The sequence below is a fragment of the Jaculus jaculus genome, chromosome 22 (assembly GCF_020740685.1).
Source record: "Jaculus jaculus isolate mJacJac1 chromosome 22, mJacJac1.mat.Y.cur, whole genome shotgun sequence".
NCBI classification, from domain to species: Eukaryota; Metazoa; Chordata; class Mammalia; order Rodentia; family Dipodidae; genus Jaculus; species Jaculus jaculus.
In genome coordinates, this window is record NC_059123.1 from 4,917,519 (window position 1) to 4,943,880 (window position 26,362).

The following is a 26,362-nucleotide window of genomic DNA, read 5'->3' on the forward strand; positions in this document are numbered from 1 at the left end:
CCTCTTTGGGTGTCTTTCCCTCAGTAACTGCCTGAAAGGAGCTGGCTGCCTCCTATTCCTCGTTGAGTACTGTGGCTGCAGGAGCTCACCATCACAACTTTTACAAGTGTGCTGGGGCTCTGACCTCAGGTCCTGCTTCCTGCAGCGCTTAACCATGTCCTGTCTGCCTTGATGCCCGAAACAGCTTGGCACATAGGTTAGTTCTCAGTACATATTTCTTGGTGGGGGAGAAACTTCTTCTTCTTCTTCTTCTTTTTTTTAAACAACATTTATTAATGTAAGAGAGAAGGAAAGGGAGGGAGGGAGAGAATTGGCACACAAGGGCTTTCCACCATTGCAAATGAATGCCAGATGCATGTGCCACTCTGCATCTGGCTTTGTGTGGGTGTAGGAAATGAAACCTGGACGGTCAGCTTTGCAAGAAAAAGCCTTTAACTGCTAGGTCATTTCTCCATCCCTTAGCCAATAAGTTCATTCAATTATTTGAAGTCATTTCTGAGTGCTTTCTCTGCTTGTTCACTAAAAACACTATTAAATGTCAGTATGTAGTGGTATATCAGATGAGGTCCTACCTAAAGGAACTACATTCTTTCTCACTTCACACTGAATAAGACCAGCTAATACTGATGAAAATTAAATTACCTGAAACTGGTTTTCATTTCATTTTCATTTTTCTGGTACATACATGTAGCAGGAGAGAGAAAAGAAAAAAGAAAAGTGTCTTAGCTCGTTCACTGTTTGGGAAGTTCTCAAAAAATACCGAGCTGAGCATTTCAATTATGGTTTTGATCTAAGTGCAGCCAAACTGGGTGCAAATAGCTTTGGGTTGCCAAGATGCTAGAGACAGTAGAAGGCAAGTTGTGATGGCAGGTTGGGGTTCCACTTTCTTTTTTTTAAAAAAAAATTATTTATTTATTTATTTATTTGAGAGAGAGAGAAAGAAAGAGTGGGACACCAGGGCATCCAGCCACTGCATACAAACTCCAGATGCATGTGCCCCCTTGTGCATCTGGCTTACATGGATCCTGGGAAATCCAACCTGGGTCCTTTGGCTTTGTAGGCAAATGCCTTAACTACTACGCCATCTCATCTCTCCAACTCTGTCAGTACATTTTCTAGCCCTAGAGTATTCCCCTAATATTATAGAAACTAATAATCTCTCCTTTTTTAAGTTTTCTAACATATATTTTTACCTTTTTTTTTTTGAGATAGGATCTTGCTTTAGCCCAGGCTGACCTGGAATTCACTGTGTAGTCTCAGGGTGGCCTCAAACTCATGGCAATTCTACCTCTGCCTCCCAAGTGCTGTGACTAAAGGCTTGCACCACCACACCCAGCTTTTAGTGTGTGTGTGTGTGTGTGTGTGTGTGTGTATGTATGTTTGTATATGTATATATATATTTAATTTAGTTATTTGCAAGCAGAGAAAGAGAGAGAGAGAAAAAGAGACAGAGAGAATGGGCATGCCAGGTTCTCTAGCCACTACAAAGGAAATCCTGATGCCTGTGCCACTTTGTACATCTAGCTTTAGATGGGTACTGGAGAATCAAACTCAGGTTGTTAGGCTTTGCAAGTTAGCACCATTATGTTGAGCCATCTCTCCAGCTACTTTTTTATTTTTTGAAGTAGGTTCTCACTGTAGCCCAGGATGACCTAGAACTCATGGCAGTCATCCTACGTCTGCGGGGAGAAACTTCTCTTTTGACACTATCCACACCCTAGGCAGGCCCTGGCTGACCTGGAACTCACTCTGTAGCCCCAGGCTGGCCTTGAACTCACAATGATCCTCTTACCTCAGCTTGGGGATTAAAGGCATGCGCCACCACCCCTGGCTTTCGACACTTTCCATATTTTTACTTAGCTTTATAACCCATATCTCCTTTGGAATTGACACGGGAATTTTGGGGTTCCCTGCACACCGGTGCACTGACAATTTGTGGTGTTCCCAGCTCCTTGTCTTAGGAATTCGAAGCATGAAGTCTGCAGACCAGAGGATAAAGTTCAGAAAGATTTCCTTATAGCTTCCAACTTTAGGAGGACAAAGAGAAGGGGAAAGGTGCGCTTGCTAGAGACTCAGGTTGTGGACCTTCCATGGCGAGTAGTGAAGAGCAGATTGCTATGTGCCAGGGACTGGATTTACAGGTTACTAATGACAAATGCCAGATGTCACAGTTTCTACAGGAGAAAGACATGGTTTCTGAATTTTCAGAACTCTTAGGTAGGGATCCGAGTTTCTGTCATCTAGGAAAGGTGCAACTTTTATTTAGAAATCTTTCCTGGAGGGTGTAACTTTCCAGGGAAAAAAAGATATGGAAAACACCCAGGTTTTCTTCGTAGGCTTAGTGACATTTACAGCTTTTAGGGGTTCTGTTATCCTGACTTCCTCGCCAGTTTCTGTCTCCTATCACACTTATTTGCCTTCATTTAAAGGAACTTGTTTAGCTCTCACCACATAGACCTTTTCTTTGGTGCTGTGATTCAGGCCTAGGGCCTTTGTACAGGCTAAGTATCCACTCTTCTCCTGAGGCCCCTCTCACCCAGCCTGCCTATACTTCCATAGTTTCCAAACTTCCTTTTTCCTTGGATCCCTAACTTTTCAATATATTGGCATATAATTCCTAATATATCCATAAATAATGGAATGAAATGAGGAGGATAATGTTTGAATCATTGTACACAGAAAACCATGCTTGGGGCTGGAGAGATGGCTTAGCAGTTAAGTTGCTTGCCTGTGAAGCCTAAGGACCTGGGTTTGATTCCCCAGTACCGGCATAAAGCCAGATGCACAAGGTGGGACCATTCATCTGGAGTTCCTTAGCAGCAGCTGGAGGCCTTGATGTGCCATTCTGTCTGTCTCTCTTTCTTTTCTCTGTCTCTTTACATACAAATAATTTTTTTTTAAAAGAAAACTATGCTCTCCCCTCACACTTAGAAAACATAACTTTCCAGGTATGCACTTCTCAAAAATGTGTAAGCATCATGCCAGAATTTAGGGGCAAATTCACCATGGTGACTCAGAGAAGCTGTGGGAGGAAGGAATGAAGACCTCTTCCCACTTCCACACCCCCATCCTTACTCTAAAGAAGAGCTATTTTGTGATGGGAGGTGACTAGAAGGAGTGTACCTTGGGGACAGTCCGAAGTGAGGGCCTTTAGAGTCTGGTGAGTGGGTTTTGAGAAAGTGGCTGAGGAAAAACAGAGCATCGGCATCGTCAGGATTTCTTTTCCCTTATTTATTTTTTTTGGTAGGAAAATAGCAAGCATTTTGTTTGATGTTAGAATGTATTCACTATTCATGTGCAATGAGAGAATGCCTTTGTATTTTTGTTTCTTTTTTTATAAATTAAACTATTGAATCTGGGACAGAAGAGCTTTAAGTTGTTTTTGTTTGTTTTTTTTTTTTCAATTAAATGTGTGCTTTGTATGGATGCATTATGTATTGGTACCTTTTGGGGGGCTGGTTCTGAGGGAGGGTCTCACTCTAGCCCAGGCTGACGTGGAATTCACTATGTAGTCTCAGGGTGGCCTTGAACTCATGACATCCTCCTGCCTCTGCCTCTGAGTGCTAGGATTAAAGGAGTGTGCCACCACACCCGGTGACTTCTGGATTTCTTGCTGCGTGACTTGCTAGTTTTGTTTCAAACTTGGGTTCAGGATGAATGTGGGATTTGTACCAAATCTCATTTACCACTTAGCACAGTCATCGTGGTGTGGTTAAAAGAAGTTACCGGCTGGTCCTGGAGGCCTCTCATGGGGTTAGGGTTATATTCCTATCTCCAGGGCTTATTTACAGAAGAGCAGCCCACGCACAGGAGCAGGTATACATTTACAAGCCCCCAAACTTCCTGTCACCTGCCGGGAGGGAGCCTTTGAGATGACTGTATCTGGAAATAAGTTCAAGGTTAAACACCTGATGCTGATAGGCCGTGATACCTTCAACCAAGGGCTCTCTCACCCACTCACTCGCTTGCTCGCTCACCCTAAGTGAAGGAAGGTCGCACGCGCTGGGCTGAGCTTTGAAGAAACGGATGAGAACACGGAGGGGCAGAATTGCAGTGTTGGGGTGTAGCTTGGTGAAGTGCTCGTTGGGGCAAAGCCGGGGTTCTCTCTGCAACACATACACACCCGTGCTGTCCGGTTGCTCAAAGACTAATAGAAATTGCAGTTCACTTGGGAATTCCATTGTCTCCCCTAAGGGCTGGGGCTGCCCAGCCTTCCTAAATTTAGGACCTTACTGATTTCGCAGAAGAAAAATCAGGCCAGCCCTGATCTTGTCGGGCAACTAAGTAACTAGGGAGCAGTCGGTGCGCATTATTTGATTGAGGTTGAAAGACCCCCGGAGGGAGACCTTCACTCAAGTCTTGAGATAGCACGCACCCAAAGACACACGGGAGACCAAACTTGCTGCAAAAGCATGAGGCTTTATTCAGGAAACCAGAGCTGTGGGGTCCACACGTATCTCATGCGGGAGACAGAGGAGTCGACCCTGAGCCCTATTGGGTGTTTCTTTTTATAGGGTTTTTAGCAAGGAAGGGAAAGGGGAGGGGGTCTCACAAGGGTATTTGCTAAGCTTGTACAGTTATGTCTACATATCTTATTTGTGCATAACCAGAGTTTAAGTCCTTGGTCAGGCTGTCTTGGGAAACTATTTTATTATTTTGGTTTTTCTCAAAACTGTATTTTTGTTTATCCTCTTCCCGGGACATAAAGTTTAGGTTGAGCCGACCGACCCATATCTTGGGCCACCTGCAGCCTATCTTTTAGGCTATTTTTGATTTACTCCTTTCTGAATATACAGTTCAGGCTGTCCCCTAGCTGTAGCAACCAGCTGTTTCTTCACTAAGCTTACTTTAAAATTTTCTATCCTGACTTTCAAGGTGTCTGTGTTTGCACTGCTAGTGGGGAAAGGGGTGAGAAGGTGATTGTTTCACCAAATGAACTTGAAACTGGTTATCAAAATTCCGTGTTTTTAGGCTCAGTGAACATTGTGGAAGAGGGAAGGGATCTAAAGAATTTAAGAGACTCAGGGTGGGAAGGTATACTCTGAGGCGTTCTCTCCACACAGAGACTAACTGGTGGGCTCGTGACCCCCACAGTGATTACCAATAACTGGTAATAATGTCGAGGAGAACTTCAGCCCAGTGGGAAGAGACCGACCTGATGGGGATGTAACCGAATTGTAACATGTTCATATATTTTCAAGTCCTCAATTAAAAATAGTGTTTTTATTTATTTATTTTTTTTGTTTGTTTGAAACAGAGTCTCACACTAGATTGGCTTGGAACTCACGATTTAGCCCAGGCTGGTCTCGAACTCATGGCCCTTCTTCCCTTGGCCTCCCTGGTGCTGGATTACCAGAACCAGGCACCCCACGACCTGGACCAGTACTTTTTGCATCTGTTCTGGAGCGCAGGGGCCCCTTCCAGCAGGATGCCCCAGCAGCATCACAGTTAGGGGAGATTGGTTTCCCCCCCACACACACACCACCCCCCCCACCCCGCGAAAAGTCGAACCCCGAGATGCTACTTAGAAATGGATGGATCGGGTAAGTCTCCGGAAGAGCCAGAAAAGCAGGTTTTAGCCAGCACTCAGCGGGGAGGCCGCTGCCTGCTGTGGCCCGAAGGTGACCTCTAAGTTTGGGGGTGGGGTGGGGAGGGGGGAGCGCGTGTGCCCGCCCGAGTCCTTGTCCTTGAAGGGGATTGAGCGAGCCGAGGGGAGGGTTAGCTGCGGCTCGGGTTTCCAATCACAATGGAGAAACCTTAGAGGCTGCGGAGGCGCAGGGCCCCGCCCCGCCGCGGGCTGGCAGATCCGCGCCGGCCGGGGAGGCGATCGGAGGCTGGCTGCGCCCCTGCCCCGCTGCCCGTCCTCGCAGAGACCCCCTTCTGGCCTGGTAATTTTCTGCTCGGGGACCCCCTGGCACCAACCCATCCTGCCTTCCTCACCTCTCCTCCGGGAGAAGCTGGGGAATGGCTGTGTGGCTGGACAGGAGGCTGGAAAAGCATCCCCTCCCCCATCGCCGCCGGAGGCCCTGTATCCTCCTTCCGCGCGCTTTGGGTACCGCGGGCTGGGGACGCTCAAGATGGGGAGGATGCTGCCGTTGCACCCCGAAGGCTCGTCTCTGGCCTGGGTCCCATCTGGGGGTTGGGGGCTCGGGGGGGGGGGGAACTTGTGGTAATTGCAGCTAAAACCAGGTGCCCTTGTGTCCTTGATGGGCTCACGGTGGACAGTCGCATCACCGAGGATGCTAGCCGGGGATGCGCGCGCCCCGAGGAGCCCGGGGACGGCCCCGGGTAGCGAGCCGGTGGCTCGGATGGAGGCCGGTGGATGTTACCCTTGGCTGTTGGCGGGGCATGGAGACGGGCCCCTGGGCCTGCAGGAATGGGGGCGGAGGCCTCAGCTGTTGCAAGTTTGGTCTTGAACTCGGCTTCCCCGGTTCATTGCACGAGCCCTGGAGTCGGTAGCTGGCTTTTTCCTGGTGTTTCCTGGTTTACTCTGCTCGGTATGTGAGGCCTAGGCTTACCCCTGGGACCTTGTCGGTGGAGATGCTGCGTGGCCACCTCCCCTCGTGACCTGCCGCTCTGCGCCTGCTAAGAGCGGTGACTTGGTGCCAGGAGCTGGGCCAGGGCAAAACCTGGGTGCTTAACCCCTAAGCGTGGGAGGTCCTCTGCAAAGAGGCGACGAGCATCTTGCTTGCTAAACTGGCAACAGGGTGCCTTTCTGCAGGTTTAAATGCACATGGACGTGATGCCCATCCGGCCAGGGCTGGTTTGCTCCTCTGTTTGTTATTTTTCAGTACAGCCGCCTGATTGGGTACGGCCTGCTGAGAATGAATGCCCATTTTTCTTTTCGTTTCTTGTAATTCCTGTTAAGTAAAAAATTGAAAAACACTTTATCTAGCAAGACTGCACTGCTTGGCAAGTCTACACTGTAGCACGTGGCATTTCCCCAAAGTAGTTAAGGATCTGTATGTAGTTAGTGTGTGTGTGTGTTTTAAGGTAAGGTCTCGTTCTAGCCCAGGATGATCCGGAATTCACTATTTATTCTCAGGCTGGCCTCGAACTCTAGGTGATCCTACTACCTCTGACTCCTGAGTGCTGGGATTAAATGTGAGTGCCACCGTGCCTGGTGTTTCTGGGGTTAAAGTTTCCATACTTTTTTTTTTCTTCCTTTCTTCTCTTCCCTACCACTTTTTTTTTTTCCTTCTCTTTTTGTTTGTTTTGAGGTGGGTCTCACTGTAGCTCCAAGTTGACCTCAATGCAATTTTCCTCTCTAGCCTTCTGAGTGCTGGAATTAAAGGTATGCACCACCACACCAGACTCTCTCCTCTTGGTGTTTTTTTGTTTGTTTGTTTTGGTTTTATTTTTGTCTTGAGACAGGTTCCTTAGGCCAGGTTGGTCTCAAATTCACTATGTGGCAAAGAGTGGCCTTGAACTTCTGAGCCTCCGGCCTTAACCTCCCAAGTGCTGGGATCAGAAGCCTTCTTGATGCTTTCTGGAGCCCACGTATCTACCCAACACCTTAGGGTAATTAACAGAAATCAACTTCAGTACCGAGGAAAGTATGCTTTTGCATCTGAGTTCAACAAGATGAAACAGTGATCTTTGGATTTGCTCAAACTCCCTGGCCTTCTTGAGTCACTTTTAAAGTCAGAGATTAGCCATTTGTGGAAGCTCCTGACAATCCTTTCATCCTTTCTCCTTAGCGCCCACTACTAGAAAATGGTGAATGTGATCTGAAGCAAAAATAACCTCTCACAGGGCTGGAGAGATGGCTTAGCGGTGAAGCGCTTGCCTGTGAAGCCTAAGAACCCCGGTTTGAGGCTCAATTCCCCAGGACCCACGTTAGCCAGATGCACAAGGTGCTGCATGCATCTGGAGTTCGTTTGCAGTGGCTGGAGGCCCTGGTGCACCCATTCTCTCTCTTTCTCTCTCTCTCTCTCTCTCTCTCTCTTTCTGCCTTTCTTTCTGTGTCTGTTGCTCTAAAATAAATAAATTAAAAAAGGACAAAAAAAAAAAAAAACACCAAAAGCCTCCCACAGCCGGGTATAATGGCCCATGCCTTTAATCCCAGCACTTAAAGGCAGAAGTCAGAGGTTCACCATGAATTTGAGGCCACCCTGAGACTACATAGTGAATTCTACATCAGTCTGGACTAGAGTGAAACCCTGACTTGAAAAAGTAGGAAAAAAAGAAAAAACCTCCCAGTCTTGTAGATTGGATAAAATATTTATTTAAAACAATAAATCTATGGAGCAGTTGTTTCCTGGTTGTCTCTAGATTCGGGTACTTTATTAACTCCCGTTACCCGCAGTTACTAAGCCAGGTTGTTACTGGTTCCGATTGCTACTCACACTAGAAGTAAAACAGGACGAGAAAGCTGGCTTGGTTTGAAAAGGTGTCAGAGCCCCCGGGGGTGACAGCCTGGGGTAAAGAGTAACAAACTGGGCTGGGGAGATAGATGGCCCAGCTGTTACGGGCACTTGCTTTCAAAGCCTGCCGGCTCAGCGATTCAATGCCCCAGTACCCACAAAAAGCCAGATGCAAAAGTCCTGGAGGACCTGCATCTGGAATTCATTGTCTGCAGCAGCAAGAGGCCCTGACACACCCGGATGACAGGGTGCTGTAATTGTAAATGATGCTTCATTATGGGGGAAAAGGGTTTATCTGTGGTCTGGCGCCTCTGAGAAAGCTGGGCAGTACATTTCTGTGTGGTTTTTTGTTGTTGTTGTTGTTTTTGTTTTTTCAAGCTAGGATCTCATTCTAACCCAAACTGGTCTAGAATTCACTCTATAGAGTTATGCTGGCCTCAAACTCACATCGATTTTCCTGTTTTTGCCACGCGAGTGCTGGGATTAAATGTGTGCACTACCACACTCGGCTCATTTTGTGTTTTAATTTACCACGGATTTGATACTTATTTCAACAAGTTTGCTTACATTACACAGGACATTTACCTATGTAACGTGCGAACTGTGTATAATACGTTAGTTACATTGATTTAAATTTGAATTTTTGTGTTTTTATTTATTTGTGATGGTTGGAGATAAAACTGGGTCAGAGGCTGACTGTCTTAATGTGACCCACCGGAAGGAAAATATTTTTTTCCCCTCATCTTCCAAGGCCACTGGGAGATGCTCATGTGTGCATATTCTGTGAGCATTCATTATCGTGTGATCGTGTGTTTAAGCACTTACTGTATACTCAGTGCAGTATGGCATTTGTGTGTGAGGTAGAAGCATAAAAGAATCACTCCTCGGGCTGGAGGGATGGCTTAGGAGTTAAGGCGTTTGCCTGCAAAGCCAAAGGACCCAGGTTCGATTCCCCAGGTCCCATGTTAGCCAGATGCACAAGAGGGCTCATGCATCTGGAGTTTTTTTACAGTGGCTGGGGGCCCTGAAAAACTCATTCTCTATCTCTGTGTCAAATAAATAAATAAAAATAAAATATTTAAAAAGAGAATCACTCCTCATCTTCCAAGAGTAATAATAATAATTTCAAGTAGTAGAAGTTAATGAAACTGCCCACATTTTGATTAAGCTTAAATATTAACTAATTTTATGCAGTCACATGTAAATCTTGCAAATATTTATTTATTCACAAGCAGAGAATGAGAGAGGGAGAGGGATAGAAGTGTAAATGGGCATGCCATTTACACTTTGTGTGAATCTAGTTTTACATGGGTACTGGGGAATCAAACCTGAGCCATCAAGCTTTGCAAGCAAGTGCTTTTAACTGCCGAGCCATCTTTCCAACCCCATATAAATTCTGTCTTTTTTTTATTTTTTAGATTTTTGGAGGGAGGGGAGCAAGCCCAAAAGACTGGCCTTTTTTTTTTTTTTTTTAATGCAAGAGAGTAAGGAGAGAGAGAATTGGCACACCAGGGCCTCTAGCCACTGCAACCAAACTCCAGATACATGCGCCACCTTGTGGACATGTGGCACCTTGCACACTTGCTTCACCTTGTGTGTCTGGCTTATGTGGGACCTGGAGAGTTGAACATGTGTCCTTAGGTTTCACAGGCAAGCACCTTAACCACTAAACGATCTCTCCAGCACAATATAAATTCTTTTCAATGGCAGAATTTAAATATAAGTTTTACATCTCTTTGTTATAACAAAAATTATGATGGCAATTTAATAAACCATAGAATCCTAGGCTCAGGAAAGTATCGTCATTCTTTTTTTTTTTTTTTTTAATTATCTATTTGAGAGAGAGAGAGAGAAAGAGACAGATAGGGAATGGGCACACCAGGGCCTCCAACCACTGCAAATGAACTCCGGATGCATGCGCCCCCTTGTAGATCTGGCTTATGTGGGTATTGGGGAATTGAACCTGGGTTATTAGGCTTTGCAGGCAAGTGCCTTAACTGCTAAGGCATCTCTCCAGCTCAAGACACATTTTTTGTTGTTTGTTGAGGTAAGGTTTCGCTCTAGCTCAGGTTAACCTGGAATTCACTATGTAATCTCAGGGCGATCCTCCTGCCTCTGCTTACCAAGTGCTGGGCTTAAAGGCCTGTGCCGCCATACTCGGCAAGAATCTTAAGTTTTAAGGGCCTCATGGAGGTTTTGGCCTTGATGAAATCCGCTAAATAAGATAAATAGTTCCTTAAAATATATTTTGTGTTCTAGAACATCATTAGGATCATGCTAAGCTGGGCTTTAGTTTCACACAGCAACAACGTTCTAAGATGGATCCCAATCACTTTCACACGTGGACAGAAGTGAAATGTTTTGTATCTTTTCTTGCAGGATAAAATGGCAACCCTTAAGGAAAAGCTCATCGCCCCTGTTGCAGAAGAGGAGGCAACTGTCCCAAACAACAAGGTCACCGTAGTGGGTGTTGGACAGGTTGGCATGGCGTGCGCTATCAGCATTTTGGGAAAGGTACGTTTCCAGGGCACCTCGCCTGGCAGTTCCTGCCAGTAGGGTTGTGACATCCTGCTGGGCCTTTCCAGGCTGCGTGTGCTGCCTCGGGGAGACGCCGGCCTGCCCCACCCCAGAAGCCTTGGGACAAATTTGTCTGTCTCACAGTGCTTCCCGTTGCAGTACTCGAGCATGTATCTCCCCAGAGAATTCTCTCTCTGTGACTGCACAGAGACTGTCAACACGGCTGTGGTGCTATGATGTATTATACCATACTTACTTAAGGTTCTCTCTGAGTTGTCAGAACCAGACCCTTTGTAGCTTTCCCCTTCAAACCAAGGTCATGCATGTACTGCCCACGTCTCATCTTTAACCTGGAACTGTTTTTCACCCTTTCTTGTTAGTCACGGAACTCGGCCAGTTTTTCATGCCGGTGGCATTGGCATTTCGTTATGGTTTGTGTCCGTTTTGAAGCATACCTTTCAGTTGATGCTTGCCCGTGGTTTCCTTGTGACTCCATTTACCACAGTAGGAGGCTGGAGGGAGGGCTAAGTGATTAAGGCATTTGCCTGCGAAACCAAAGGGCCTGGGTTTGCTTCCCCAGGACCCACATCAGCGATGTGCCCAAGATGGTACATGAGTCTGGAGTACATTTGCAGTGGCTACAGGCCCTGGAGGCGCACAGGGACCCTTTGTCCTTCATGTGGAGGCTGCTGGAATAGCATACTTTTTTTTTTTTTTAGTTTGCCCCATTTACTGATTTCTTTTTTCTTTCTTTTTTTTTTTTTTTTTTTTGCCATGCAGAGGAACCCAGCTCAGCCTGCCTCACCACTCTGCATGCTAGCCATGTGGTCTGCCTCCAGACCACCAAGCTACAGCCCTAATTCCTTTCATGTTTTTTTTTTATTTCAAGACTTAATAATGTAACTGCAGAGGCCTTAAGCTCCTGACCCTCCTGCTTCCATCTTTTTAAATTTTTTTTCGAGGTAGGGTCTCACTGTAGCCCAGGCTGACCTGGAATTCACTCTGTAGTCTCAGGATGGCCTTGAACTCACAGCGATCCTCCCAAGTGCTGGCTGCTTCCGTCTGTTAAGTACTGGGATTGCATATTGGCAGCCCTGTGCCCGGCTTCAAATTTGAAATTTGGAAGGGTGAAATTCTGAGTCTTTGTTGAAAACCAGCAGAGAAATCATCACTGTGAGTTTTATGCTTTGTGTGTTGTTCTAAGGACTTTTCCTTGAGGTACTTGGGTTTTGCCCAAGATTCCCAAACTACAGGGATTACGTGATCATAATTTAGTGCACAGAGTTCCTTCGGGTAAAGACAGCTCGCATTTCTTTGTAGGGTCTCACTGTAGCCTAGGCCATCCTGGAAAACACTCTGTAGCCCAGACTGTCCTTGAACTCGTGGCAATCCTTCTAGCTCAGCCTCCAGGGTACTAGAATTATAGACATGAGCCACCATGCCAGACTTAAAAAAAATTTAAATATTTTATGTACTTATTTATAAGGGGAGGGAAAAAGCGATAGAGAGTGCCGGGGCCTCTTGCTACTGCAAATGAGCTCTAGACTCATGCACCAGTCTGTGCGTCTGCATGTATGTGGGTGCTGGGGAATTGAACCCAGGCCTGCAAGCTTTCTAAGCAAGCAACTTTAACCACTGAGCAATCTCTTCAGACCCTAGTTTGTCTTTTCTAAGAAAAAAATACATACTGAGAATGCACTACCACAGACGGTGCCTTAACATACTTTATTTTAAATAATTTTGAATTGTTTTGATTTCTGAGAGAAGGCCGTATACTTTAACCCAGTCTCATACTCATGAGAATCCTCCTGCCTCAGCTTCACAAGGGCTGAGATTCCAGGCCTGTGCCCCACCCCCATCTAAGGGACGATATTGCGTGTCCTTGTTGTCAGGTAAAGTAGCTGAGGCTAAAGAAATGCTGTCGCCTGTCCACAGTCACTCAGCTGGCAGTGGTGACCCTGTAAGGATAGACGACCTTCCATGCATGAAAAATGCTCCTGCTGGCCAGGGCTGTGGCTCAGTGGGAGAAGTAGAATGGTGTCTTGGCATGGGCAAGGCCCCAGGTTCTATCCCAAGAACTGCCAAAAAAATGCTTAGTGTGCATAACTTACTGAGTGTCATGGCAACACAGGGCCCTGGAGAGAATTAAGAGCCCGTGGTTCACCGGAAGGAGCTGCTTGCTTCTGCCCACCAGGGCAAGAGAGGATCTTGGTGCATATCACCCGGCAGGAAAAGATCCCAGTCCAGATTTTGAGCTGTGATTTGTGTTGAATATGTATCGCTTTCCCATCGCATATAATCTCAAAAAGAAAAAGAAAAAAGTAGCCACGCTGGCCTGTGGCTTAACAGTTCAGCACTATGAAGTCTAAGGACCCAGGTTTGATTCCCAGAACCCACATCAACCAGATGCACATTGTGGCACATGCATCTGGAGGTCGTTTGCAATGGCTAGAGGCATTCTCTCTCTCATAAGTAAATAAAGAAATAAATAGTCAAGCCATCCTAAATTGGAGACAACTATTTTGGACCCAGTATTCTGCACTTTGTTACTCTTGGTTTTTTTTGTTTTTTTTTTTTTTTTGTTATTGTTTTGTTTTGTGAGGTAGGGTCTCACTTTAGCCCAGGCTGACCTGGGATTCACTCTCAGAGGGGCCTCGAACTCACGGCAATAACCTCTGCCTTCCGAGTGCTGGGATTAAAGGTTTGCACCACCACGCCCAGTGAGAATCATAATTTTGGTTTACTTTTGTTCTGTGTCAGCATTTAGGCAGTTAAAACCCTAAACATATTAATGCACTAGTACTTAAAGATTTTCTGACTGCTAATCTTTTTTGAAAAAGTAAATATGGGCTAGACTGTACCTACCTTGAAAACCAAAATGAAATTTATTTAATTTTCAAGCAGAAAGAGATAGGAGACAGAGAATGGGTGGGCCAGGGCCTCCAGCCACTGCAAATGAATTCCAGATGCATGCAGCATTTTGTGCATCTGGCTTTACGTAGGTACTGTGAACTCGAACCCTGGTCATTGGGCTTTTCATACAGAGCGCTGTCTCCAGCCCAGCAGTGACATTCTTGATTCTAACTGTCCTTGCTTCTTCATATGATGACTGCTTTAGCAGTTAACCCGACCCCTGTCATTTCAGTTTAAATACACCTAACAATGGGCATAAAATGTATGCACGGCACATGCGTAGGCTATGAAATCTATAGAACAGGGAAGATTTTCCCAAGTCAATGGCAGCATCTAACTTGGTCTCTGTCTTCCATTTGTGAGCTTCTATCCTAGAAAGTTATTCCCTCCTTCATATCCATCTATAGTCAACACTTCAGTTACGGGGTGTGTGTGTGTGTGTGTGTGTGTGTGTGTGTGTGTGTGTTCCTTCCTTCCTTCCTTCAGCTAAGTATGCATTTCTCAGCTAATTCTCTGCACCCACTCACAGGGACAGGATCTGACATCCTGTGACATACTTTTCTGTTTAAGTACTGTTGACGTCAGTACTAAAATAAGATTGGCATTCCTAGTGCTTGGCACCTTCACAGAGTGTCAGGCTATTATTAAGCAATATTGTATTAATTTAGGATTTTAAAATGCAAGTGAGGATTTTTTTTGTGTGTGTAATCTTAGAGGATCCAAAGGAATAAAACAGTTTCTGAAATGTCCAAATGTATTTAAGTGAAAGCTGTATAAAATTTACATAGATATAGCACCATCCCTTTACATCACTGGGGGATTGGTGGCAGGAACCCTGAGGCACCAAAACCCAAGAGCTTCAGGATCTTATGTGGAATGTCGTATTTGCATGAAACCCGTCCACGCCCCCTGTCTCCTGTAAATCCTCCCTCGATCACGCGTGACGTCTCTGGCGTGCAAGTGTGGCGCAGACCGCTCTCGCACGGCAGCACTCGGGAGCCACGACGAGAAAGCACTAGACAGGCCGCTGACATGCGCATTGCTTAACCTCCCGCCCGAGGTTGGTTGACTTCGTGAGTGTGGAACAGCCAACCCACAGGCTGGTCCTGGCAGTCTCAGGGAAACTCACTGTTTCATGTCCTGCCCCCCAGGACCCTGCTCCTTCAGAGTCCTTCCAGAAGCAGGGCCTGTGTCATCGAGGTATCGGTTTCTCTTCCGACTGGCTTCACTCCCTCTGCAGACTTCCTTCCTGACCTTGACATCCACCGGGGGTTGCCCTGCTTGACCTCCCAAAGACTTCCTGAACCCAGTGCAAAGTCTTAGAGCAGAACTGATAGCATCTGACAGGACCGATTATGCTGTTTCCAAACCCATGAAGACAAGGACTGTAGTGGTTTTCAGTAGTTTAGATGAATAGGGTTCTGGAGGGTGATGGTATCTCAAAGACAAAAGGATGTTTACGTTTCTCTCCCATGACCATCTCCCCTAACTTTTTACTGTTTTATAAAAGATCAGGGACTTGATTTCTAAACAAGAGAATCCTTTGTTTTCCCCTTTCATTGTTCATGCAAAGAGCACATAAAGTTGTAATTCTAGATCAAGAATAATTAATACATTTATTTATTTTGTATGGTGGGTGGGGGGCAGAGGATGACAAGGAGCAGAGAGGAGAACTCTGAGATTAGGTAAGATGCAGGCGTGAGTTAGGATTGATTTTGTGCGCTGATTCTCGTGGTTCGGCCTTCACTGAAGGCTGAAGCTGCCGTTCCCACCATGACTCTGCAGCGTGCAGAGCCAACGTGAGCATTCCAGGCTTATCTGGTGCTTCAAGCAAAGCTCAAGTGAAGTCAAACCGTGAGTGCCTTAAAGAAATTCTACCTTTCCAGAAACTCTCTGAATGAGGGTGGCCTCATGGAGAAACACTGCCCTGGATTGTTTCTGAGTCTGTCTGTTGATCTCTTTCTCTGTGTCTGCGTGCGCACCTTGCCTTCAAGTGAGGACTTGCATTCCCTGCCTGTACGTTCCCTGTCTATATCAGCTGTTGAGCCAAGTTAGTTTCATGAGGAATCTTTGTCTCCATGGTCCTACAGCACAGTTGATTTGTGTCCACTGAATCCTTGTTGAGGGCCTCACTCCAAAGCAAAATTCATGTCACACCCAGACATAGTAAGAACTGACCCCGCCTTTTGTGTTGATAGTCTCTGGCTGATGAACTTGCCCTCGTGGATGTCCTGGAAGACAAGCTCAAAGGCGAGATGATGGATCTGCAGCATGGAAGCTTATTTCTTCAGACACCTAAAATTGTGGCAGATAAAGGTAGTGTCACTTCAGGCTCCACATGACCTAATGTTAAGAGAATCTCATTAAAAGGTGCCTGTCTGATTCCATGGATGAAACATCAGCTTGCTGTCTGTTTTCACTTACTGCTGTCTGTGGTTATGTGGTTCGAGCCCAGGTCCTTGCAATGTGCTAGGCAAGTGCTTGCTCGGTCACCGCTCTCATGTCACGCTCCTCTTAAGTCCTTTTTTGTTTTTAATTACAAAGATTCAACTCATAGCAGTCCTCCCACCTCAGCCTCCTGCCTGCTGGGATTAGAAACATGTGTCATACCTTAAAATAGTGAGTTTCAGAAGTCTAATTTTAGTTCTTTTTACTGCTGCAGTTAGCTTCACGTTGCTGTCAGAAAACAGACGACCAGGAGCAGCTTGTGGGAGGAAAGGGCTTATTTGGGCTTCCAGACTCAAGGGGAAGCTCCATGGTGGCAGGAAAATACAATCGCATGAGCAGAGGGTGGATATCATTCCTGGCTAGCATCAAGTGCTCAACAGCAAGGGAAAATGTGCCAAACACTGGCAAGGGGAAGCTGGCTATTAGACCCTTAAGCCCGCCCCCAATAGCACTTCACCTTCAGAAGGCTTCAGTTCCCAAATAGCCACCAGCTGGTGACCTAGCATTCAGAACACACGAGTCCACCAAGGACATCTGCATGAAACCACCACACCATCCAAAAACAAATAGTGCTGTCCTTTTTATTTCGTTAGTATTTTCTATCTAACTGTAATGTTAAATTGATTTCTGTTTTTATTGCTTGTTCATTTAACTAAACTAGGAATGGAAAAAAAAATGTTGAAAAGTGGCTTAGCAGATTGTGTTTACTTTGTAGATTACTTGGCTAGGAAAATATGTTAGGTTCACAATTTCCTGGTGGGCTTTCTTCATTGTCACTGATTGGACGGAAGCGCTGGACCCAAACTTTTGGTGCAAAAGCTTTACACCCACAAATTCTGGGGGCAAATGCTTGGTTGTGCTTCTAGGACATACAGATGTGTGTTCCGAGGAAGTGTTGGTTTAAGGGACCTTTTCTCCCTCCCTTTTCAAGATTACTCGGTGACAGCCAACTCAAAGATCGTGGTGGTCACCGCAGGAGTCCGTCAGCAGGAGGGGGAGAGTCGTCTCAATCTGGTGCAGAGAAACGTCAATGTCTTCAAGTTCATCATTCCTCAGATTGTCAAGTACAGCCCCGACTGCATCATCATTGTGGTTTCCAACCCAGGTAACGATGAGGTGCTTTGTATTCGGTTCACTGTTTGGGGATTTCATTTTTGCTCTGGATTTCAGTCAGTGGCAGTTGCGGTAGTTTGAATAGATGGCCCCCAATATATTCAGTTGTTTATTTGTTTGTGGTTTACATCTGTAGCCATCTGGCTGGAGGCAATGTCACTGGGTGGATCTTAAGGTGTGGTGGTGGGTTTCAGATTTCAATCTAAAGATATGCAAAGTGTGCCTAGCTGGAGTTCCTGAAGTGTGTTATATGGTTTTCGACCTTTAGGCTTGTACTTCTCTCTGTCTGCTTGGGCCTGTGAAGGCTGGCCAGCTTCTTCTGCCATTATGGAACTTCCCCTGGATCTGTAGGCTTTAATAAACATCCCTTCCTCCATAACCATGCCTAGTCTGGAAGTTCATCTCAGCGAACCTGAATCTGTCTGCTACAGCAGTGGTCATCCACAGAGGTGGTCCCCATGTCCGCTGTTACTGGCACGAGAAGACCGTGTTGGTTAAACAGGTGGCCTTGTGTAACATCAGGCCAAATGTTCCCAAATATGAGATTTTTATATCATGCAATTGCATCTTTTTGTTTTACCTAGGTTTGCTAAAAAGTCAAAAAGTCTTAATTCTTTTCTTTTTCTTTTTTTTAAGAATATGAAGGGTGGCCTAGAATAGCAACTCGGTGGCAGTTAAAGGCACTCAACTTGTAAAGCCTGGTGGCCTGTGTTCAGCTCCCCAGGACCCACCCAGTGTCTGCTAGGTAGACACAGAACGGAAGTGGACAGCTGCTTAGCCAGTCTGTGTTGCAGCATCCTGCACCTCAGGCAGCCGTCCATGACTGAGTCTGTAACTCTCTAGGTATAGCTTCAAAGGCTGATCCTCAGGGAAGACCCTTCCAGAGCAACAAAGTTGTCAGCAAAGGAATTATCCTGTCCAAACTGTGATGAATGTATTTTAGCTAGGCCCAGTCTTTACGAGTAGAGGCTGTTGGATTCACTTCCGGCTTTGTGCTTGCCCTGTAAATGCCGTTTTTCTGCTCTTTTCGTCTTAACCTGCAAATGCTGTGCTTCTACCCAGATCAGCAAGATTTTTTTTTTTTTTGTTAATGTGAGAGAGGGGAGAGAGAGAACTGGTGAGCTAGGGCCTCCAGCCACTGCAGCTGAACTCCAGACGTGTGCACCCCCTTGTGCGTATGTGCGACCTCGCGTCACCGTGTGCATCTGACTTTCCTGAGACCGAGAGAGTTGAGCATCAGTTCTTAGGCTTCACAGGCAAACGCCTTATCCACGAAGCCATCTCTCCAGCCCTCAGCAAAAGAGTTACATCTGAGTTGTGAGGCTGCGCCACCCTGAAAGGTTCTGTCACATACCCTTTGGTGACATAGTGATTACATGTGTTTTCTTAACAACTTAGCCATATCTCATGGTCAGAAAAGGTTTGGTGGCATGCCTCGGCAGGTGTTGAGTAAGAAAAGGGCTCTTTCATTTTATAATAAGACATCACAGTTAAGGAACATTAGAAGTGGTGAAAACCTAAGTAACAGAGGGTTGGGTTCAGTCCTTTTCTCTCTTCCAAGTTAGCCTATGTATTTTCGTGTCAAGGTATAAATATAAAAGTGCAGCTCATTGTATATTTCATGTTTTATAATCCCTTTAATAACACTTTCATTCTGTTTTCCTCCTCCAATCATGTAAAGTTACCATCCTTTTTGATTGTTTTTTTTGTTTTTTGAGGTAGGGTCTCACTTTAGCTCAGGCTGACCTGGAATTCACTATGGAGTCTCAGGGTGGCCTCGAACTCACAGCAATCTTCCTACCTCTGCCTCCTGAGTGCTGGGATTAAAGAAAGGTGTGCGCCACTGCGCCCAGCTAAAGTTAAAGTACATGCCTAGCCCTAACCAGAGCTCGTTTGAGAGTTGGCGAGGCGCGGGAGGGAGACGCCAGCACACACGCTGATTGGTTTAGCACTTGAAGCCAGTTCTAGTTTATTCACCTGTATTTTTGTTTCTAAAACATTTAGTGGATATTCTTACCTATGTTACGTGGAAACTGAGTGGATTGCCCAAGCACCGTGTGATTGGAAGTGGGTGTAATCTGGATTCTGCTAGATTTCGCTACCTGATGGCTGAGAAACTTGGCATTCACCCCAGCAGCTGCCACGGATGGATTCTGGGGGAACACGGTGACTCCAGTGGTAAGAAGGTCACTGGTGCCTGCAGGGGGCTCAGCCCCTGCTTGCTGTTTTATCTGACTGAGTTTCATGCACTTTACATGGGCCTTTGTGACTTGGTTATATTCTGCAAATGTTCCCCAGGAAGCACGTGGCTTAGATGGTGAAGTCTAGTTTACATGTGTACTCTATAACCCATTCTGGCATTCTTCCCTAAATGAACTTGACCCTTGTTTATATATATATATATGTGATATATTTTTATTTATATATTACAGTGCACTTTCATAATTATGCTATAGTTTGGTATAACTGTGCTACTTGGGAGTCTTAGAATTTTCTTTTAGCTCTGGAATAAAGGGGCTTATATTAGAAAATGATGCACAGGAGAGAAGTTAAAATTTCTCGGATATTTAGGATGGGCATTGGGATATATAGACCACTTGGAAAAATATTTTCCTACATACACGAGGCTCTTGGTTCAGTCCCCTAGGCCCACGTAAACTGGGTGTGGTGGCACACACTTGTAATCTCAGCACTTGGGAGACACAGACAAGAAGGTCCAAAGTTCAAGACACTCCTCAGCTACATGTTCAAGGCTGACCTTGGTTACATAAGACCCTGCCTTATAGAACTTTAGCACGCTTCCACACTAGGCCTTCGCAGACCTAGAGAAAAGCAAAGAGTTCCTTATCCTGTATAGCTGCGGCACATTGATGGCTTTATATGCAAGTTAAAAGTTCAGATCGTTGCTATTTAGAGCAACTAGCTAAACAAATGTGCCTCAAAGAGCTTGTCCATGGCTCAGCGCCAACTGCTTTTAGGTGGTGTGCATCAGAACTGAGAGTATTTTTAAAACAGAAATGTCTAGAATGTTTGCCTTTTCTCCCCCCACCTAAAAACAGTGGCTGTGTGGAGTGGAGTGAACGTGGCTGGTGTTTCTCTCCAAGAACTGAATCCAGAAATGGGGACAGACAATGACAGTGAAAACTGGAAGGAAGTGCATAAGATGGTGGTGGACAGGTGAGTGGAGGTTTTCTTGGCTTGGGGGAATTCATTTCATGTTTGGTATGTCTCCAGCTACTGCTCAGGTTTTCTCTTTGAAAAGCAGGCGAGGCCACTTTCGACCAGTCAGATGTGCTGAACCAACTCCCTGGAGAAAGCAAGTGTTTTCTCTAAAGGGAAGTTGGGGTACAGGTGGGTGAAGAATGAACGAGCTGGCTGGTGAGATGGCTTAGTGGTTAAGTGCTTGCCTGTGAAGCCTCAGGTCCCTGGTTCGAGGCTCGATTCCCCAGGACCCACGTTAGCCAGATGCAGTGGCTGGAGGCCCTGTCGCGCCCATTTTCTCTCTGTCTGTCGCTCTCAAATAAATAAATAAATAAATAAAAATGAGCAAAAAAATTAAAAAAAAAAAATGAACAAGTGAGAAGAGCCTCACACTACTACTTTTCAACACGCTAGGCTTGATTTAGCCCGAGAGGTAACCCTGTACCTGACTAGCCTCTTAGTCACCTAAACAGCAACCTTAGAAAGATGGATGACAGCATTTAAGCCATTCTCAGCTAATCTTTCAACACTCACCTCAGATTATTCCCCCCCATTACTTTTGTTACAAATGATTTAAAAAAAAAAAAATTCTTTTGCGAGGCTGTAGAGATGGTTCAGCGGTTAAGGCGTTCTGCCTGCAAAGCCTAAGGGCCTGAATTCAATTCCTCGTACCCGTGTAAGCCAGGTGCACAAGATGGTCATGTGGCTCGTGTTCGTTTTCAGTGGCTAGGGGCCCTGGCATGCCTGTTCTCCCTCCCTCTCTCCTCTTTTTGTGTCTTAAATAAGGAAAAACAAAGAAAAGAGAAAGGTAATTCCAATATATATATATTTGGGCTGAGAGATGGCTCAGCATTTAAGGCGTTTGCCTACAAAGTCTAGCAACCTCGGTTCAATTTCCCCAATACCCACGTAAAGCCAGATGCCCAAAGTGGTGCTTGTGTCTGGAGTTTGTTAGCAGTGGCTAAAGGCCCTGGCGTACCCACACTCTCCTCTCTCTCTTTCTCTTTGCCTCTCTCTGTCTATATCTCTCTGCTTGCAAATAAATGAAGTTATATTTTTTTTTAATTATCTTTTTTGTGTTTGTTTTTCAAGGTAGGGTTTTGCACTAGCCCCGGCTAACGAGGAATTCACTATGTAATCTTAGGGTAGTCTTGAGCTCACAGCAATTCTCCTACCTCTACCTCCCTAGTGCTGGGATTAAAGGCATGTACCACTACACTGGGATAAAAATTAACTTTTTTTATTAAATACTTGTATTTATTTGTGAAGATGGAGAGAGACAGAGTATAGGCACACCAGAGCCTCTTGCCGCTGCACAGGAACTCCAAACACATGTGCTACCTTGTGCATCTGGCTTTATGCGGGTACTAGGGAATTGAACCCATGACATCAGGCTTTGCAAGCAAGCACTTCAAACTCTGAGCCATCTCTCCAGCCCAAATCTTTCTTTCTTTTTTTTTTTTTTTAAGACCTTCCTATTCAAAACAAAATAAAGCATTACATTGAAATAGACTCCATGGATTCAAGTCATGATACTGAAACTAACTATAGAGTTGGGAGCCATTGACCTTCAAAATGTACCCCATTTTCCTCTTCTCTAAAACCAAAGGATCAAAGATTTGCTCAAATATAGCTCAAGGTCACATAGGTAAATGTGCATCATCAATGAGCATTCAGTAAGTGTCACTGGCAGAGAATTTTTGCATCATGGCTGATATCTCAAATATGGAGCAATTTTGTTGAATGTTGTGACTTTTTGATGAATTTGATCTATCCACAGAAAAATTTTAATTTAATCATCAGAATTTCAATTAATCCCTTACTTAAGAATAAGACAAGCAGGCCTGGATATATGGCCCAGTAGTTAAAGGCACTTGCTTGCAAAACCTGACGGCCTGGCTTCAATTCCTCAGTACCCAAGTAAAGCCAGACACACAAAGTGGCGCATGTGTCTGGATTTTGTATGTAGCGGCAGGAGGCCCTGCCGCACCCCTTCGCTCTCTGCTTCTGCATATAAATAAAAAGTAAGACAAGCAGGTTTCACTCAGGTGAAGGTGCTTTTATTGTTTCCTGATTTCATTACTCTGTTAAGAAATACACTTATGGGGCTGGAGAGATGGCTTAGTGGTTAAGCGCTTGCCTGTGAACCCTAAGGACCCCGGTTCGAGGCTCGATTCCCCACGACCCACGTTAGCCAGATGCACAAGGGGGTGCACGCGTCTGGAGTTCGTTTGCAGTGGCTGGAAGCCCTGGCACGCCCAGTCTCTCTCTCTCTCTCTCTCTCTCTCCATCTATCTGCCTCTTTTTCTCTCTGTCACTCTCAAATAAATAAATAAAAATGAACAAAAATTTTTTTTAAAGAAATACATTTATGGATAAGTTATATTTGTTGAAAATGTCCATTTTAATAGTTGACATGTTATAAATATTCACTCATGCAATAAGCTACTTGAGCTTATCAGACTCTTTATGTACTGCTGACCATGTAGTACTTACTTTTAATTTTTACATGCATATTAATTCATTTAACATTCATTTAAGAAAAACTAACATAATAGGCAACACTGTCTCAATTTCAAAGGAAAGGATCTTGAGGCCGCAAAGGTTAAATAACTACCTCAAGGTCACAGTTAGTAAGAGCAATAGTCAGACCCACAAGTGAGGTTTCAGCGATCTCTTGTTTGTGTTCTCAAAAGTGCCTACGAAGTCATCAAGCTAAAAGGATATACCAACTGGGCCATCGGGTTAAGTGTCGCCAACCTCATTGAATCCATGTTGAAGAATCTGTCTCGGATTCATCCAGTGTCGACAATGGTGAAGGTGAGACAAGCCCATAGAAAGTATTGTGAGATCCCTTGTGTTAACGTTCTACACGGAGATGCTCTTCACAATTGACGAGTTAGCTGTAGCTCACAATTACTCTGTGTCTAGGTTTTCTACAAACGTTCCCCCTTTCGAATGAAAGTCTATGACAGAACACAAAACTTAGTAGGAGCTAAGACTTTCAATAGGTTTCCATTAGTTTTTTTTTTTCTCAAGTTTTATTAACATTTTCCATGATTATGAAAAATATCCCATGGTAATACCCTCCCTCCCCCACCCTTTCACCTTTGAAATTCCATTCTCCATCATATCCCCTACCCATCTCAATCAGTCTCTCTCTTATTTTGGTGTTGTGATATTTTCCTCCTCTTACGATGGTCTTGTGTAGGTAGTTTCAGGCACTGTGGGGTCATGGATATCCAGGCAATTTTATGTCTGGAGGGAGCATATTGTAAGGAGTCCTACCCTTCCTTTGGCTCTTACATTCTTTCCGCCACCTCTGCCGCATTAGACCCTGAGCCTTGGAAGGTGTGATTGAGATGTTACTCAGTACTCCAGTCACTTCTTTCCAGCACTATGATACCTTCTGAGTCGTCTCAAGGTCACTGCAATCTGAAAAGAGAAGATTCTCTACCCAAAGTGACAGTAGCGTTAATATAAGGGTATAAATATTAAAAGAAGTGCTTAATGGGCAGTTTGATGAGCATAGTATATACATTTATTCAGACATCAGCAGATGCTACACCCCTAGGGCTCATGACTACCCGTTTTAAGTTTTCAGCATCAGGGATGTATTCCCTCCCATGGAGTGGGCCTCCAGTCCAGTTGGAGGGCAGTTGGTTTCCACCATGACAGATGTGCCACTATTGCACCCATTGACTCTTTTGGGCTGGCTGGCCAATTATAAGGCTTGCAGTGTCCACTGTTGAGTATCTTCACTGGTGGTATCTTTTTCTCCCATTGAACTGCATGTAGAATGGCTTCTTCTAGATTTCTGTCAGCTGGTCTACATGGAGGAGGTTATCAGCTCAGTTCCAGCAGGATTTCTCAGTGATCTTGCAGCCCTAGTATGTGGAGTCTTCAGCAATAGGGTCTTACCATCTATTCCTGGTGGGAAACCAAGGGCATCAGCAATGGCCTCTAATGTTTTGGGGGCATCAGGGATCTCCCTGGTCAACAACTCACTGGAAGGTATCCCATCCCTGGCACTGAAAATTTTCTAGCAACAATATGGCTCCTGAGTGTACCACTGTCCAAAACCAGAGGATTCCATATGATTTATTCCATTAGTTTTTAAAGGTTTTACTTTATTTATTTATTAGAGACAGAGATTGGGAGAGAGAGAGAATGGGCACGCCAGGGCCTCCAGCCATTGCAAATGAACTGCAGATGCATGTGCCACCAGGTACATCGGGCTTACATGGTATGTGGGCTTCACAGGCAAGCACCTTAACCACTAAGCCATCTCTGTGGCCCAATTTTCATTATTTTTATATGATATGGAAAACTATTCTGTGATTCCTATTCAGAACCTTCACAAATATGCACGGAATAGATCCATTTTTATTTTATGTCATAAGCTAGATCCTTTCCTGTAGTGCTTGGGTGCAAGCTTAGGAAACTCATTTTCATTCAGAAACTTGCCAAGTATAATTAAGCAATCTAGTTGGTGAGACAGTGAAAATGAGCCTGTGAATAAATTCCCTTAAGCAAAGTGGTCAAACTCAAAGGCACTTTTCCTGTTTCCTCAGCAATTCTGGGTGTTGTGAGACCTGGATGGTTAGTGACTTCTAGCTATGAAGTAACACCTCTGAGATTTGCCTAACATCGATTATTCTCTCAACGTATTAAACATTCCCTTCTATCAAATTCCATTCTGAACTGAAACTTATGACACTTGGGGCTTCAGGGGAAGTAATCCATTCAGAACTGTAACTGAAAGCAATTCCAGTGTTCATAAAACAAAGTGTTCAATTATATCTAAGAATACAGTGTTCGATTTAAAATGACTATTATTTATTACTTTTTCATGATGTTATCTTGAGTGTGTTGGTATAGTCTGTATGTAAAACCTAGCTCTCGACCTGAGTGGAGGACACAGATGGACCTGTCCACTGATGAAAATGTGGCTCATGCTGACAAAAGGTCCTGTACTGGTTTGGGCTCTAGCATGGCTCTGGTGATGGTTCCTCCTGCGGGGCTCTTTGCCTGCCTGAAGCTGACTGCTTTGCCGTTCCTGCAGGGAATGTACGGCATCGAGAATGAAGTCTTCCTGAGTCTCCCCTGCATCCTCAACGCTCGGGGTCTCACCAGCGTCATCAACCAGAAGCTGAAGGACGACGAGGTCGCTCAGCTCAAGAAGAGTGCCGACACCCTGTGGGACATCCAGAAGGACCTGAAAGACCTGTGACTGATGGGTTCCAGGCTGTAGAGAAGTAAAAACTGTAAAGTGATGAACTGGGACCCGTCAGCCTTCACCATGTACAATGGGTCCCAGTCGGCTTTCTCCCTAATATGTGATGTGAGCTCAGAATTAAAGCCCAGGCCTGCTTAATGCTTACAACACGAGATCTAGAAGAAATAAACTTAGCCACTGCAGTGTACTTGTTGCTTTTGTTTAGGTTGTTTGAGACAAGGTCTCACCACGTAGTAAAGGTGGACATGAACTTGAGACTCTCCAGGGTCCTCCTAAGTACTGGAACTGTAGACACATACCACCATGCCTGGGTTTTATGCTTTGATGCTGGGAGAAAACATCTCCCTGGTGTTTAGGGTGTTTGTGTCAGCTAACAAAATCTTAAGTTTTAAATGGCGTACCCTAAGGTCTCATTGCAAGTATCTAACCATTCATGAATGTGACAGCTGGCAGGTACCTTAGCTTATCTGATTGAAGACATGTGCAAAAAAAAAAAAAAAAAAAAAAAAAAATCAAGTTAAACGCTGAGTGCTGATCAAGATGACAGATTTTGGAGCTCCAGTAC

At 45.1% G+C, this 26,362-nt stretch overlaps 1 protein-coding gene across 1 annotated transcript; it reads left to right on the forward strand.

The window, feature by feature from the left end:
* The first annotated feature begins 5,785 nt into the window (after window positions 1-5,785).
* Ldhb (lactate dehydrogenase B) lies at window positions 5,786-25,984 on the forward strand. Its single transcript, XM_045139539.1, has 8 exons — window positions 5,786-5,888; window positions 10,746-10,880; window positions 15,995-16,112; window positions 17,176-17,349; window positions 19,362-19,535; window positions 20,417-20,534; window positions 23,255-23,378; window positions 25,624-25,984. The coding sequence occupies exons 2-8, from the start codon at window positions 10,752-10,754 to the stop codon at window positions 25,789-25,791; spliced, it is 1,005 nt and encodes a 334-aa protein (XP_044995474.1). The 5' UTR covers window positions 5,786-5,888; window positions 10,746-10,751; the 3' UTR covers window positions 25,792-25,984.
* The last annotated feature ends 378 nt before the right edge of the window (window positions 25,985-26,362 follow it).

What these genes read in the sequence shown, in the direction of transcription:
- Ldhb (XM_045139539.1), top strand. Translation starts at nt 10,752, where the DNA reads ATGGCAACCCTTAAGGAAAAGCTCATCGCCCCTGTTGCAGAAGAGGAG. An exon ending in CTATCAGCATTTTGGGAAAG is followed by an intron (nt 10,881 to 15,994) that starts GTACGTTTCCAG and finishes TTGTGTTGATAG; the next exon opens with TCTCTGGCTGATGAACTTGC. An exon ending in TAAAATTGTGGCAGATAAAG is followed by an intron (nt 16,113 to 17,175) that starts GTAGTGTCACTT and finishes TCCCTTTTCAAG; the next exon opens with ATTACTCGGTGACAGCCAAC.